The 16,968-nt window shown below is 53.0% G+C and overlaps 2 protein-coding genes across 3 annotated transcripts in view; one reads left to right on the top strand and one right to left on the bottom strand.

The window, feature by feature from the left end:
* The window catches only part of B3GALT6 (beta-1,3-galactosyltransferase 6), a 41,163-nt gene extending 25,038 nt beyond the window's left edge, over positions 1-16,125 (top strand). The window contains exons 1-2 of one of the 2 annotated variants that reach the window (XM_075341956.1): positions 11,172-11,254; positions 14,419-16,125. In XM_075341956.1, the coding sequence (XP_075198071.1) occupies positions 14,604-15,611 (1,008 nt within the window). In that variant the 5' untranslated portion in view covers positions 11,172-11,254; positions 14,419-14,603 and the 3' untranslated portion in view covers positions 15,612-16,125. Of the gene's footprint in view, positions 1-11,171; positions 11,255-14,418 lie in introns of those variants that run through there. The other variant, XM_075341957.1, reaches the window with a different exon arrangement.
* Positions 7,658-8,073, bottom strand: LOC142300939 (histone H2B 1.1-like). Its single transcript, XM_075341955.1, has one exon. The coding sequence runs from the start codon at positions 8,058-8,060 to the stop codon at positions 7,680-7,682; it is 381 nt and encodes a 126-aa protein (XP_075198070.1). The 5' UTR covers positions 8,061-8,073; the 3' UTR covers positions 7,658-7,679.
* Positions 16,126-16,968: the final 843 nt, after the last annotated feature.

Raw genomic sequence — 16,968 nt, forward strand, 5'->3', positions numbered from 1 at the left:
CCTGTATTCCGACCTGGCTATACCCTGCCTGTATATAGCAACAATAGTCCTGAGAAGGACTCTGCTACTGTACTCCGACCTGGCTATACCCTGCCTGCCTGTATACAACTAGAATAGTCCTGAGAAGGACTTTTGGTCACACTGTTTGCAGCCCTGCTCCGGAACTAACTATAAAGGGCCGCAAAGCTTTCCCTGAAGCAGCGACACTCTCCCTGCACTGACTGTCTGGATAGTTGTGAGCAGAGCACAGCGCGCCCGCCGGTATAAAGGCTCGGTCACACTGTGCGGGCCGGCCAATCACTGCAATTCCACAACTAACAGGGCTGTGGCATTGCAGTGGTCTGCCAGCCAATCCCTGCATGAGGGCTGGCTCTCAAAAGAGCGCCAACATGCAGAAATGAAGACCACGAGTACAGCACGAGTATCGCGAGATTACTCGGTCCCCGCCGAGCAGCCCGAGTACAGCGATACTCGTGCGAGTACCGAGTAGTGACAAGCATGCTCGCTCATCACTACTGATGAAGTCTGGTGGAAGGATATTCAGCGCTGTTTTGGCGCTTCGTGTAGTTTTTCACAGCGGAGTGTATAGGATAGAATACCGTCTGGAGTAATAAGCAATATATGGATATAGGACGTATACGGCCATGTCTGCTAAACACTATATGAGGAATAGATTGTGGATACAGCGCTATAATGGGGGTAATGCAGTCATATGAGATTATACAGATTCTGCTCCTCTCCCGAGATCGGCTGCTCCAGCAGTGTAAACTGATCCCTATACTCTGCCTGTGATGTCTCCCGATACGTGTCTTATCACTTGGCCGATAAAGGGTTAACAGTGGAGCCTATAACCCGAAGCAACATGTGGGCGGCCCAGAGACTTGTTGCAAAGTGATGATTGGCTAAAACCTGAATTTGAACTTCCCGCTCAATATCTGCACGCTTCTTCCCCTCCTGTGTGACACGCGGGGTCGCCGGCCGGTCTCTTTCCTCTCAGGAGGCTCCGGATTAGTGGCAGCGTCCACACCGGAGACACGTGGGGACATCACAGCATCCACAGCGGAGACACACGGGGACATCACAGCGTCCACAGCGGAGACACACGGGGACATCACAGCGTCCACAGCGGAGACACGCGGGGACACCACAGCGTCCACACCGGAGACACGCGGGGACATCACAGCGTCCACAGCGGAGACACGGGGACATCACAGCGGAGACACGCAGGGACATCACAGTTTCCAGATCGGGCGATTCATCAATTTATATCCGAGAAAAAGACAAAAGGAGAGAAGCGCAGGGAGAACGGATTACTGGGATATTTATTTATTTTTGCTAAATCTCCATTTTAACTCCTCCCCTTCCTCTGCTGATTGGCTGAGCACAGAGCTGTTGGATAGTTTGAATTTCCCGCTTCTTCCTTTGTGCTCACATCTCACATTCCGCAGCTTCACAATTCAGAGGTTCAAATATAAATATAGAAAATACAATGACACAAGTAAATACATCTCTGCTCATAAGAGCTGACAATCTACACTGAGGGGAGGACACAAGATCCCAGCGCTGATACAATGTGGGATTCAGACCTGTAAATAGATCATTGATCAGACGCCTCCGCCCGGGTTCACAGGACGAGAAATATCCCAGGAAAATCAGTGACAAAGCGCAAATGTCACCGAAAACAGCCCCTCCCCCATCACCAGAGAAATGTCACCGAAAACAGCCCCTCCCCCATCACCAGAGAAATGTCACCGAAAACAGCCCCTCCCCCATCACTAGAAAACAACCGGGGAAACGGTAACAAAACCCACAAAGCAACAGTGACCGACTGCAGAATATACAGAAGGCGGTGCTATATCCCGACATAGTGGTGTATACATAGTGCAATATCCCGATATAGTGCAAACAGTTTAGTGGAACAGTGTACACAATAGCGCATCTTGTTCTTGAAATTTATTAAAGTGCAATATAATCCTTATAACACTGTATACCCACCAATCCCCCCCATGTAATGCAGTATAAAGCTCTGTGTGTAGACAGTGTGGCGGCCCCTGTATACCGCACATTACACTGTATAACCCCCCATGTAATCAGTATAAGCTCTGCTGTAGACAGTGTGGCGGCCCCTGTATACCGCACATTACACTGTATAACCCCCATGTAATGCAGTATAAAGCTCTGCTGTAGACAGTGTGGCGGCCCCTGTATACCGCACATTATACTGTATAACCCCCATGTAATCAGTATAAGCTCTGCTGTAGACAGGGTGGCAGCCCCTGTATACCGCACATTATACTGTATAACCCCCATGTAATGCAGTATAAAGCTCTGCTGTAGACAGTGTGGCGACCCCTGTATACCGCACATTACACTGTATAACCCCCATGTAATGCAGTATAAGCTCTGCTGTAGACAGTGTGGCGGCCCCTGTATACCGCACATTACACTGTATAACCCCCATGTAATCAGTATAAAGCTCTGCTGTAGACAGTGTGGCGGCCCCTGTATACCGCACATTACACTGTATAACCCCCATGTAATGCAGTATAAAGCTCTGCTGTAGACAATGTGGCGGCCCCTGTATACCGCACATTACACTGTATAACCCCCATGTAATCAGTATAAAGCTCTGCTGTAGACAGTGTGGCGGCCCCTGTATACCGCACATTACACTGTATAACCCCCATGTAATGCAGTATAAAGCTCTGCTGTAGACAGTGTGGCGGCCCCTGTATACCGCACATTACACTGTATAACCCCCATGTAATCAGTATAAAGCTCTGCTGTAGACAGTGTGGCGGCCCCTGTATACCGCACATTACACTGTATAACCCCCATGTAATGCAGTATAAAGCTCTGCTGTAGACAGTGTGGCGGCCCCTGTATACCGCACATTACACTGTATAACCCCCATGTAATGCAGTATAAGCTCTGCTGTAGACAGTGTGGCGGCCCCTGTATACCGCACATTACACTGTATAACCCCCATGTAATCAGTATAAAGCTCTGCTGTAGACAGTGTGGCGGCCCCTGTATACCGCACATTATACTGTATAACCCCCATGTAATCAGTATAAAGCTCTGCTGTAGACAGTGTGGCGGCCCCTGTATACCGCACATTATACTGTATAACTCCCATGTAATCAGTATAAAGCTCTGCTGTAGACAGTGTGGCGGCCCCTGTATACCGCACATTATACTGTATAACTCCCATGTAATCAGTATAAAGCTCTGCTGTAGACAGTGTGGCGGCCCCTGTATACCGCACATTATACTGTATAACCCCATGTAATGCAGTATAAAGCTCTGCTGTAGACAGTGTGGCGGCCCCTGTATACCGCACATTACACTGTATAATCCCCATGTAATGCAGTATAAAGCTCTGCTGCAGACAGTGTGGCGGCCCCTGTATACCGCACATTACACTGTATAACCCCCATGTAATCAGTATAAAGCTCTGCTGTAGACAGTGTGGCGGCCCCTGTATACCGCACATTACACTGTATAACCCCCATGTAATCAGTATAAAGCTCTGCTGTAGACAGTGTGGTGGCCCCTGTATACCGCACATTATACTGTATAACCCCCATGTAATCAGTATAAAGCTCTGCTGTAGACAGTGTGGCGGCCCCTGTATACCGCACATTACACTGTATAACCCCCCATGTAATCAGTATAAGCTCTGCTGTAGACAGTGTGGCGGCCCCTGTATACCGCACATTACACTGTATAACCCCCATGTAATCAGTATAAAGCTCTGCTGTAGACAGTGTGGCGGCCCCTGTATACCGCACATTATACTGTATAACCCCCATGTAATCAGTATAAAGCTCTGCTGTAGACAGTGTGGCGGCCCCTGTATACCGCACATTACACTGTATAACCCCCATGTAATCAGTATAAAGCTCTGCTGTAGACAGTGTGGCGGCCCCTGTATACCGCACATTATACTGTATAACCCCCATGTAATCAGTATAAAGCTCTGCTGTAGACAGTGTGGCGGCCCCTGTATACCGCACATTATACTGTATAACCCCCATGTAATGCAGTATAAAGCTCTGCTGTAGACAGTGTGGCGGCCCCTGTATACCGCACATTACACTGTATAACCCCCATGTAATGCAGTATAAAGCTCTGCTGTAGACAGTGTGGCGGCCCCTGTATACCGCACATTACACTGTATAACCCCCATGTAATCAGTATAAAGCTCTGCTGTAGACAGTGTGGCGGCCCCTGTATACCGCACATTACACTGTATAACCCCCATGTAATCAGTATAAAGCTCTGCTGTAGACAGTGTGGCGGCCCCTGTATACCGCACATTACACTGTATAACCCCCATGTAATCAGTATAAAGCTCTGCTGTAGACAGTGTGGTGGCACCTGTATACCGCACATTACACTGTATAACCCCCATGTAATGCAGTATAAAGCTCTGCTGTAGACAGTGTGGCGGCCCCTGTATACCGCACATTATACTGTATAACCCCCATGTAATGCAGTATAAAGCTCTGCTGTAGACAGTGTGGCGGCCCCTGTATACCGCACATTACACTGTATAACCCCCATGTAATGCAGTATAAAGCTCTGCTGTAGACAGTGTGGCGGCCCCTGTATACCGCACATTACACTGTATAACCCCCATGTAATGCAGTATAAGCTCTGCTGTAGACAGTGTGGCGACCCCTGTATACCGCACATTATACTGTATACCCCCCATGTAATGCAGTATAAAGCTCTGCTGTAGACAGTGTGGCGGCCCCTGTATACCGCACATTACACTGTATAACCCCCATGTAATCAGTATAAAGCTCTGCTGTAGACAGTGTGGCGGCCCCTGTATACCGCACATTACACTGTATAACCCCCATGTAATGCAGTATAAAGCTCTGCTGTAGACAGTGTGGCGGCCCCTGTATACCGCACATTACACTGTATAACCCCCATGTAATCAGTATAAAGCTCTGCTGTAGACAGTGTGGCGGCCCCTGTATACCGCACATTACACTGTATAACCCCCATGTAATGCAGTATAAAGCTCTGCTGTAGACAGTGTGGCGGCCCCTGTATACCGCACATTACACTGTATAACCCCCATGTAATCAGTATAAAGCTCTGCTGTAGACAGTGTGGTGGCACCTGTATACCGCACATTACACTGTATAACCCCCATGTAATGCAGTATAAAGCTCTGCTGTAGACAGTGTGGCGGCCCCTGTATACCGCACATTATACTGTATAACCCCCATGTAATGCAGTATAAAGCTCTGCTGTAGACAGTGTGGCGGCCCCTGTATACCGCACATTACACTGTATAACCCCCATGTAATGCAGTATAAAGCTCTGCTGTAGACAGTGTGGCGGCCCCTGTATACCGCACATTACACTGTATAACCCCCATGTAATCAGTATAAAGCTCTGCTGTAGACAGTGTGGCGGCCCCTGTATACCGCACATTATACTGTATAACCCCCATGTAATGCAGTATAAAGCTCTGCTGTAGACAGTGTGGCGGCCCCTGTATACCGCACATTACACTGTATAACCCCCATGTAATCAGTATAAAGCTCTGCTGTAGACAGTGTGGCGGCCCCTGTATACCGCACATTACACTGTATAACCCCCCATGTAATCAGTATAAGCTCTGCTGTAGACAGTGTGGCGGCCCCTGTATACCGCACATTACACTGTATAACCCCCATGTAATCAGTATAAAGCTCTGCTGTAGACAGTGTGGCGGCCCCTGTATACCGCACATTATACTGTATAATCCCCATGTAATGCAGTATAAAGCTCTGCTGTAGACAGTGTGGCGGCCCCTGTATACCGCACATTATACTGTATAACCCACATGTAATGCAGTATAAAGCTCTGCTGTAGACAGTGTGGCGGCCCCTGTATACCGCACATTATACTGTATAACCCCCATGTAATCAGTATAAAGCTCTGCTGTAGACAGTGTGGCGGCCCCTGTATACCGCACATTACACTGTATAACCCCCATGTAATCAGTATAAAGCTCTGCTGTAGACAGTGTGGTGGCCCCTGTATACCACACATTACACTGTATAACCCCCATGTAATGCAGTATAAAGCTCTGCTGTAGACAGTGTGGCGGCCCCTGTATACCGCACATTATACTGTATAACCCCCATGTAATGCAGTATAAAGCTCTGCTGTAGACAGTGTGGCGGCCCCTGTATACCGCACATTATACTGTATAACCCCCATGTAATCAGTATAAAGCTCTGCTGTAGACAGTGTGGCGGCCCCTGTATACCGCACATTACACTGTATAACCCCCATGTAATGCAGTATAAAGCTCTGCTGTAGACAGTGTGGCGGCCCCTGTATACCGCACATTACACTGTATAACCCCCATGTAATGCAGTATAAAGCTCTGCTGTAGACAGTGTGGCGGCCCCTGTATACCGCACATTATACTGTATAACCCCCATGTAATGCAGTATAAAGCTCTGCTGTAGACAGTGTGGCGGCCCCTGTATACCGCACATTACACTGTATAACCCCCATGTAATCAGTATAAAGCTCTGCTGTAGACAGTGTGGCGGCCCCTGTATACCGCACATTACACTGTATAACCCCCATGTAATGCAGTATAAAGCTCTGCTGTAGACAGTGTGGCGGCCCCTGTATACCGCACATTATACTGTATAACCCCCATGTAATCAGTATAAAGCTCTGCTGTAGACAGTGTGGCGGCCCCTGTATACCGCACATTATACTGTATAACCCCCATGTAATCAGTATAAAGCTCTGCTGTAGACAGTGTGGCGGCCCCTGTATACCGCACATTATACTGTATAACCCCCATGTAATCAGTATAAAGCTCTGCTGTAGACAGTGTGGCGGCCCCTGTATACCGCACATTATACTGTATAACCCCCATGTAATCAGTATAAAGCTCTGCTGTAGACAGTGTGGCGGCCCCTGTATACCGCACATTACACTGTATAGCCCCCATGTAATCAGTATAAAGCTCTGCTGTAGACAGTGTGGCGGCCCCTGTATACCGCACATTACACTGTATAACCCCCATGTAATCAGTATAAAGCTCTGCTGTAGACAGTGTGGCGGCCCCTGTATACCGCACATTACACTGTATAACCCCCATGTAATGCAGTATAAAGCTCTGCTGTAGACAGTGTGGCGGCCCCTGTATACCGCACATTATACTGTATAACCCCCATGTAATCAGTATAAAGCTCTGCTGTGGACAGTGTGGCGGCCCCTGTATACCGCAGATTACACTGTATAACCCCCATGTAATGCAGTATAAAGCTCTGCTGTAGACAGTGTGGCGGCCCCTGTATACCGCACATTACACTGTATAACCCCCATGTAATGCAGTATAAAGCTCTGCTGTAGACAGTGTGGCGGCCCCTGTATACCGCACATTATACTGTATAACCCCCATGTAATGCAGTATAAAGCTCTGCTGTAGACAGTGTGGCGGCCCCTGTATACCGCACATTACACTGTATAACCCCCATGTAATGCAGTATAAAGCTCTGCTGTAGACAGTGTGGCGGCCCCTGTATACCGCACATTATACTGTATAACCCCCATGTAATGCAGTATAAAGCTCTGCTGTAGACAATGTTGTGGCTCTTAGAAGAGCCTTTGTGGGGTGGAGCAGCGGTGGTGGTGAATGGTGATCACTTGGCGCTGGTGTACTTGGTGACGGCCTTGGTGCCCTCGGACACGGCGTGCTTGGCCAGCTCTCCGGGCAGCAGCAGGCGCACGGCGGTCTGGATCTCCCGGGAGGTGATGGTGTGGCGCTTGTTGTAGTGCGCCAGGCGGGAGGCTTCCCCTGCGATGCGCTCGAAGATATCACCGACGAAGCAGTTCATGATGCCCATGGCCTTGGAGGAGATGCCGGTGTCGGGGTGCACCTGCTTCAGCACCTTGTACACGTAGATGGCATAGCTCTCCCTCCGGCTCCTCCTCCGCTTCTTGCCGTCCTTCTTCTGAGTCTTGGTCACGGCTTTCTTGGAGCCTTTCTTGGGCGCAGGCGCAGACTTGGCGGGTTCAGGCATGATGAGAGGAGAGATCTCTTCACTGGAGAGAGAATAATGATCCTGCTCCTCCCAGAGCGGCCGTATTTATAGCCCGGCCATGCAAATGAGCACTGCTGTCACATCGCTGCTCTATTGGGTGAGAAAGACATGTGCCCTATGAAACGTCTGCGCTCCGCCCCCTGCAGCTCATTCGTGGTTGCCTAATTTTATTCATCATTGGCAGCAAGAGCTAGCCAATGACGGAAGAGGGGGCGGAGCATAAACATCTAATAAGCGGTTGAAGACGGTGTCTTCATTTTTGTTGCTTTTTTTTTTTCTTTTTTCCAGGTTTCTGAATGTTCCTGAGCGTCACCGGAAGCAGCAAACCAGGAGGGAAGGTCGCGCTCAGGACAAGACCCGCTCCTCCCGGTCGGTCGTGTCCTCGGGCTCCTTTTCTCACGCTCGTTGATCACGTGTAGTTCTGGGCAGCACAGAATAAAAGCGGCGTCTCATTCCTACTGCAGGAGTCGTTTCCCTGATGGAGTTAACCCCTCCCCCCCGAAGTATCGCTCTACGGGTGACATCTGACAGCACAATCACCCGGTCACCGCTCAGAAACCTGCGCACACTGACATCTAGCGGCGGCACAGCACAACTGCAGCGCTATCCTCTACCAGCGTAAAGCGCTGAACGCTCTCGGCTTCCGTCCTCTGTTTCTTCTTCGTCTCCTCCACCTGTAATGTGGGACTATAAGACACCACAGTCTGCTCCACCTGTATTGTGGGACTATAAGACACCCCAGTATGCTCCACCTGTATTGTGGGACTATAAGACACCACAGTCTGCTCCACCTGTATTGTGGGACTATAAGACACCCCAGTATGCTCCACCTGTAATGTGGGACTATAAAACACCACAGTCTGCTCCACCTGTAATGTGGGACTATAAAACACCACAGTCTGCTCCACCTGTAATGTGGGACTATAAAACACCACAGTCTGCTCCACCTGTAATGTGGGACTATAAAGCACCACAGTCTGCTCCACCTGTAATGTGGGACTATAAAGCACCACAGTCTGCTCCACCTGTAATGTGGGACTATAAAACACCACAGTCTGCTCCACCTGTAATGTGGGACTATAAAACACCACAGTCTGCTCCACCTGTAATGTGACAGTATAAGACACCACTGTGTGCTCCACCTGTAATGTGGGACTATAAGACACCACAGTCTGCTCCACCTGTAATGTGGGACTATAAAACACCACAGTCTGCTCCACCTGTAATGTGGGACTATAAAGCACCACAGTCTGCTCCACCTGTAATGTGGGACTATAAAGCACCACAGTCTGCTCCACCTGTAATGTGGGACTATAAAACACCACAGTCTGCTCCACCTGTAATGTGGGACTATAAAGCACCACAGTCTGCTCCACCTGTAATGTGGGACTATAAAGCACCACAGTCTGCTCCACCTGTAATGTGGGACTATAAAGCACCACAGTCTGCTCCACCTGTAATGTGGGACTATAAAACACCACAGTCTGCTCCACCTGTAATGTGGGACTATAAAACACCACAGTCTGCTCCACCTGTAATGTGACAGTATAAGACACCACTGTGTGCTCCACCTGTAATGTGGGACTATAAGACACCACAGTCTGCTCCACCTGTAATGTGGGACTATAAAACATCACACTCTGCTCCACCTGTAATGTGGGACTATAAAACACCACAGTCTGCTCCACCTGTGATCAGAGAATATGAGACACCACAGTCTGCTGCACCTGTAATGTGGGACTATAAAACACCACAGTCTGCTCCACCTGTAATGTGGGACTATAAGACACCACAGTCTGCTCCACCTGTAATGTGGGACTATAAAGCACCACAGTCTGCTCCACCTGTAATGTGGGACTATAAAACACCACAGTCTGCTCCACCTGTAATGTGGGACTATAAGACACCACAGTCTGCTCCACCTGTAATGTGGGACTATAAAACACCACAGTCTGCTCCACCTGTAATGTGGGACTATAAAACACCACAGTCTGCTCCACCTGTAATGTGGGACTATAAGACACCACAGTCTGCTCCACCTGTAATGTGGGACTATAAGACACCACAGTCTGCTCCACCTGTATTGTGGGACTATAAGACACCCCAGTATGCTCCACCTGTATTGTGGGACTATAAGACACCACAGTCTGCTCCACCTGTATTGTGGGACTATAAGACACCCCAGTATGCTCCACCTGTATTGTGGGACTATAAGACACCACAGTCTGCTCCACCTGTAATGTGAAAGTATAAGACACCACAGTCTGCTCCACCTGTAATGTGAAAGTATAAGACACCAGAGTCTGCTCCACCTGTAATGTGAGATTATAAAACACCACGTCTGCTCCCCTGTGATGTGGGACTATAAGACACCACAGTCTGCTCCACCTGTAATGTGGGACTATAAGACACCACAGTCTGCTCCACCTGTATTGTGGGACTATAAGACACCCCAGTATGCTCCACCTGTATTGTGGGACTATAAGACACCACAGTCTGCTCCACCTGTATTGTGGGACTATAAGACACCCCAGTATGCTCCACCTGTATTGTGGGACTATAAGACACCACAGTCTGCTCCACCTGTATTGTGGGACTATAAGACACCCCAGTATGCTCCACCTGTATTGTGGGACTATAAGACACCACAGTCTGCTCCACCTGTAATGTGAAAGTATAAGACACCACAGTCTGCTCCACCTGTAATGTGAAAGTATAAGACACCAGAGTCTGCTCCACCTGTAATGTGAGATTATAAAACACCACGTCTGCTCCCCTGTGATGTGAGAATATGAGACACCACAGTTTGCTCCACCTGTAATGTGACAGTATAAGACACCACAGTCTGCTCCACCTGTAATGTGACAGTATAAGACACCACAGTCTGCTCCACCTGTAATATGAGAATATGAGACACCGCAGTCTGCTCCACCCGTACTGAGGGCCTGCAGTATTCTGTAGAATGCTCTTGGCTTCCCCATGATGGCCGCCTCCTTTTACAATCAGGGCTCCTTCAGCATGGCCTCTCCCTATCGCAGTACGCATGCGTGCAGCTTACTGCCCGCCCATTGCTTGATAACCAATGTGTCCTAGCGGCGCATGCGCATTCAAATGTAGGACGCTGTGACGTTGCTGCCGGTAGCGGCGCTTTATTCCTTCTCTGCTGAATCCCGGTAAGTACCGCAGCGGCCGCAGTGCAGAGGGCGGGATTGTAGCGGCCGGTGCACACCGGGCTGTGGAGCCTCCCTGCAGCGCCGCTCTGCCGTATGGGGGAGGGGGATTGCCCGCATTAATCCTGTTCATACTGGAGTGAATGGCGCATGTCTGATACACAATGCGCCACATTTACTATCAGTATGCTGGCCACGCCCACTTCATAACGCCGCCCTCTGATGTTTTGTTTGTTTTTGTTTTTTTCCAAAAATAAAAAAATAAAAGCTGACAAGTGATCGCCAGAACTGCAGCCATCACCCGTCCTCCTCACCAGTGCTGCAGCCATCACCCGTCCTCCTCACCAGTGCTGCAGCCATCACCCGTCCTCCTCACCAGTGCTGCAGCCATCACCCGTCCTCCTCACCAGTGCTGCAGCCATCACCCGTCCTCCTCACCAGTGCTGCAGCCATCACCCGTCCTCCTCACCAGTGCTGCAGCCATCACCCGTCCTCCTCACCAGTGCTGCAGCCATCACCCGTCCTCCTCACCAGTGCTGCAGCCATCACCCGTCCTCCTCACCAGTGCTGCAGCCATCACCCGTCCTCCTCACCAGTGCTGCAGCCATCACCCGTCCTCCTCACCAGTGCTGCAGCCATCACCCGTCCTCCTCACCAGTGCTGCAGCCATCACCCGTCCTCCTCACCAGTGCTGCAGCCATCACCCGTCCTCCTCACTAGTGCTGCAGCCATCACCCGTCCTCCTCACTAGTGCTGCAGCCATCACCCGTCCTCCTCACTAGTGCTGCAGCCATCACCCGTCCTCCTCACCAGTGCTGCAGCCATCACCCGTCCTCCTCACCACTGCTGCAGCCATCACCCGTCCTCCTCACCGCTGCTGCAGCCATCACCCGTCCTCCTCACCGCTGCTGCAGCCATCACCCGTCCTCCTCACCGCTGCTGCAGCCATCACCCGTCCTCCTCACTAGTGCTGCAGCCATCACCCGTCCTCCTCACTAGTGCTGCAGCCATCACCCGTCCTCCTCACTAGTGCTGCAGCCATCACCCGTCCTCCTCACTAGTGCTGCAGCCATCACCCGTCCTCCTCACTAGTGCTGCAGCCATCACCCGTCCTCCTCACTAGTGCTGCAGCCATCACCCGTCCTCCTCACCGCTGCTGCAGCCATCACCCGTCCTCCTCACCGCTGCTGCAGCCATCACCCGTCCTCCTCACCAGTGCTGCAGCCATCACCCGTCCTCCTCACCAGTGCTGCAGCCATCACCCGTCCTCCTCACTAGTGCTGCAGCCATCACCCGTCCTCCTCACCGCTGCTGCAGCCATCACCCGTCCTCCTCACCGCTGCTGCAGCCATCACCCGTCCTCCTCACCGCTGCTGCAGCCATCACCCGTCCTCCTCACTAGTGCTGCAACCATCATCTGTCCTCCTCACCGCTGCTGCAGCCATCACCCGTCCTCCTCACCGTTTCCTTAATCCATCACTTTCTTACATTCCTGATAGCTGCAGTTTTGGGGGCGCGGCTCTTCCAGTGATCACTGAATCTGCTTCATACTATTCCGGACCCTTCCACAGACGTCATTGTGACCTGATGATTTTGTTGTTTTCAGAGACCTGTAACTTTCTTTTCCCCTCTCTGGAGCGGTGACGGTTTTTGTGTTCCGAGCTGTAGATTATTTATATATAATGTGATTCTAGATTACGTGTGATGTTTTGATCCTTTTTTTTTTTGTTATATTTTTGGGGGGGAGACGCAGCGAATAAAAACGTAATTTTGTTTTGTCTCGATTTTTCCATCTTCCTGCAGCAGCAGGGGTAGGAGCAGCGGCACAGGTAGGAGCAGCGGCACGGGTAGGAGCAGCGGCACGGGTAGGAGCAGCGGCACGGGTAGGAGCAGCGGCACGGGTAGGAGCAGGGGTAGGAGCAGCGGCACGGGTAGGAGCAGAGGTAGGAGCAGCGGCACGCACGGGTAGGAGCAGCGGCACGGGTAGGTGCACGGGTAGGATCAGGGGTAGGAGCAGCGGCACGGGTAGGAGCAGGGGTAGGAGCAGCGGCACGGGTAGGAGCAGGGGTAGGAGCAGGGGTAGGAGCAGCGGCACGGGTAGGAGCAGCGGCAGAGGTAGGAGCAGCGGCACGCACGGGTAGGAGCAGGCGTAGGAGCAGTGACACGTGTAGGAGCAGGGGTAGGAGCAGCGGCAGGGGTAGGAGCAGCGGCACGCACGGGTAGGAGCAGGCGTAGGAGCAGCGGCACGGGTAGGAGCGGGGGTAGGAGCAGCGGCACGGGTAGGAGCAGGGGTAGGAGCAGCGGCACGGGTAGGAGCAGGGGTAGGAGCAGCGGCAGGGGTAGGAGCAGCGGCACGCATGGGTAGGAGCAGGGGTAGGAGCAGCGGCACGCACGGGTAGGAGCAGCGGTACGGGTAGGAGCAGCGGCACGGGTAGGAGCAGCGGCACGGGTCCAAGCAGCGCTTAGATCCAAGCTGCACACAGGTATGAGCAGCGGCACAGGTAGGAGCACGGGTAGGAGCAGCGGCACAGGTAGGAGCAGGCGTAGGAGCAGAGGCACGGGTAGGAGCAGCGGCACGGGTCCAAGCAGTGCTTAGATCCAAGCTGCACACAGGTATGAGCAGCGGCACAGGTAGGAGCAGCGGCACAGGTAGGAGCAGCGGCACGGGTAGGAGCAGCGGCACAGGTAGGAGCAGCGGCACGGGTAGGAGCAGCGGCACGGGTAGGAGCAGCGGCACGGGTAGGAGCAGCGGCACGGGTAGGAGCAGCGGCACGGGTAGGAGCAGCGGCACAGGTAGGAGCAGCGCATGCGCCAGTTTCCTTCTTCTCCTCGGTCGCTCTCTGGAGTCTTTGATGCTGCACATCGAGTGATGACGTCATCCCTGTGGAGCGGCGCCTGCACACACAAGCCGAATCCTCTGCAAATTGCGCACGCGCTGGTGCTTTGCTTTGTGCAGCTGAGAGAGGCGGATTTTAGCTCGGATTTTAGGCACGGTCCGGTCCAGTTTGGCCGTTTTGGGCACTAAGAGATGGAACGTTGGGAAGTTTTAATTCTTCACACCAGACAGTGCGGTGCGATCAATGAAACGTCGTATTTCCTTAAATGTCGCCATTTTCTGCTGATGTTGATCTTCCCTCTTTACCCACACTCGTGTGTTTCTCTTACAGCCTGAAGAAGGACGGTGGCGACGGCCGAGAAGTGGCACCTGAAGAGCTGCAAGCAAGTGATGTCCGGCCCCTTTACTCATACAGCTTGGTGGATAATGCAGAAATGAAGCTCCGCCCACTTGTACATTGAACATGTGATGTAGTGTAACGGGCAGCAGATGGCGCCTGTGTGACCGAGCTTAGCCATGAACCTGCTGCGGCTGCTGTGTCGCCATAAGACGGCGCTGGGTTTCGCCACCCTGTCCTGTTTCGCTATTGTACTCCTGTACCTCGCTAAATGCACCTCGGAGACCCTGAGACCTCCCCAGGGTCTCCCTCACCAGCAGGGTCCTCCCTTCCGCCACCATGGACCCCCTGTTCTGGAGAAGAGCGTTTCCACATTCTTGGCGGTCCTAATTGCCAGTGGGCCCAAGTACACGGAGCGGCGCAGCATCATCCGCAGCACCTGGCTGTCCGCCGCCTCCTCGCACAAGGGGGCGCTGTGGTGCCGCTTCGTTATCGGGAGCGCAGGGCTGAGTGAAGAGGAAGCGGCTTCGGTGGAGATGGAGCAGCGGAGATACGGCGACCTCCTCCTCCTTCCCGACCTCCGGGACTCGTACGAAAACCTGACGGCCAAGCTGCTGCTCATGTACACGTGGCTGGACCGCCACGTGGACTACAAGTTTGTGATGAAAGCCGATGACGACACGTTCGCTCGGCTGGACATCTTACTGGACGAGCTGAAGGCCCAGGAGCCGCGGCGCTATTACTGGGGCTTCTTCTCGGGCCGCGGCCGGGTGAAATCTTTGGGGAAATGGAAGGAAAGCTCCTGGGTCCTGTGTGACTACTACCTGCCCTACGCCCTGGGCGGGGGCTACGTCCTCTCCTGGGACCTGGTCCATTACCTCAGCCTCACCAAAGACTACCTGGCGCACTGGCAGAGCGAGGACGTGTCCCTGGGGGCCTGGCTGGCTCCGCTGGACGTCAGGAGGGTCCACGACCCCCGGTTTGATACCGAATACAAATCCAGAGGCTGCAACAATAAGTACGTGGTCACCCACAAGCAAAGCATCGAGGACATGCTGGAGAAGCACCAGAGCCTGGCCAAGGACGGGCGGCTGTGCCGCGAGGAGGTCAAGCTGCGGCTGTCCTACATCTACGACTGGGGGGTGCCGCCATCGCAGTGCTGCCAGAGGAAGGACGGCATCCCCTGAGCCGCCATCGCAGTGCTGCCAGAGGAAGGACGGCATCCCCTGAGCCGCCATCGCAGTGCTGCCAGAGGAAGGACGGCATCCCCTGAGGAGAGGAAGCGGACATTGACCGGGGGAATCTCGCGGGTTCCCCCATCATTACTGTAGTATAATAATCTGTATATAGCGAGGACCAGTGACTGCCGCCATGTTTTCATTGCCCGCCTACTTTCCTGCTCTCCGGACTCTGCCGCTGTCGTGCATGCTCAGAGCAGTGGAGTGTGCACTCACTGTGCACCAAGTGCTGTCGGGACGGGGAGCACCGATGACTCCGGGGTCTCATGAGTATTTATATTCCCCCACATTTATGTACTTCAGATACGTTCCCCGTCAACATGACAACTCTTCCTGAAAGGTAATAGTTAATTAATGACTGTGCGCCAAGATGTCCCTGTCTCCTACCATTTGTTTTGTAGCCGCCGCCCAGAATCGTTGGCGGAAACTTTATTGTGTGACGAAATAAAGTGTTCAGTGTAAATCTGTCCGTTCCCCGAGCTGTAAGTGTCCCCGTCATGGCTGCGTCACCACCAGCGCGACCTGGAGACGGCCCCGGGACCCCTGCCCCCTGGAGACGGCCCCGGGACCCCTGCCCCCTGGAGACGGCCCCGGGACCCCTGCCCCCTGGAGACTGCCCCGGGACCCCTGCCCCCTGGAGACTGCCCCGGACCCCTGCCCCCTGGAGACAGCCCCGGACACCCTGCCCCCTGGAGACAGCCCCGGGAACCCTGCCCCCTGGAGACAGCCCCGGGAACCCTGCCCCCTGGAGACAGCCCCGGGACCCCTGCCCCCTGGAGACAGCCCCGGGACCCCTGCCCCCTGGAGACAGCCCCGGGACCCCTGCCCCCTGGAGACTGCCCCGGGACCCCCGCCCCCCTGGAGGCGGCACCCCTTTCCCCTGAAGATGGCCCCAGCACACCCCTCTCCCTGGAGATGGCCCTGACACCCCTGCCCGGTGTCAGCCCCAGCACCCCTCCCTCATGCAATGGCTACTAATGTAACAAAAGAATGAATACAAAGTGGGCGTGGCTACCTTGTCTCCGCCCCTGACCCATCCTCTGTGCGGAGGCCGCCCCGTGCCTGCTCGACCCTTGCGGCCGGCCGGCGATGGCGCAGAGTTGTGTACCGAGTGTCTCCATGTTCTGCGCTCGTTCTCTGATCGCAATCTCGGTTACAAAGTGAAAACCTGAGGAATCGGCCAAAGACCCTCAAAACGTGTACAGGAAAGAGACAAAGGGGGAAAGAGGGGACAGGAAATATAGGGGCCATACGATTATAGAGGTATAGGGGCCGACATTATAGGGGGGAGAGACCATTATAGTGT

Source organism: Anomaloglossus baeobatrachus, chromosome 4 (assembly GCF_048569485.1).
Source record: "Anomaloglossus baeobatrachus isolate aAnoBae1 chromosome 4, aAnoBae1.hap1, whole genome shotgun sequence".
NCBI classification, from domain to species: domain Eukaryota; kingdom Metazoa; phylum Chordata; class Amphibia; order Anura; family Aromobatidae; genus Anomaloglossus; species Anomaloglossus baeobatrachus.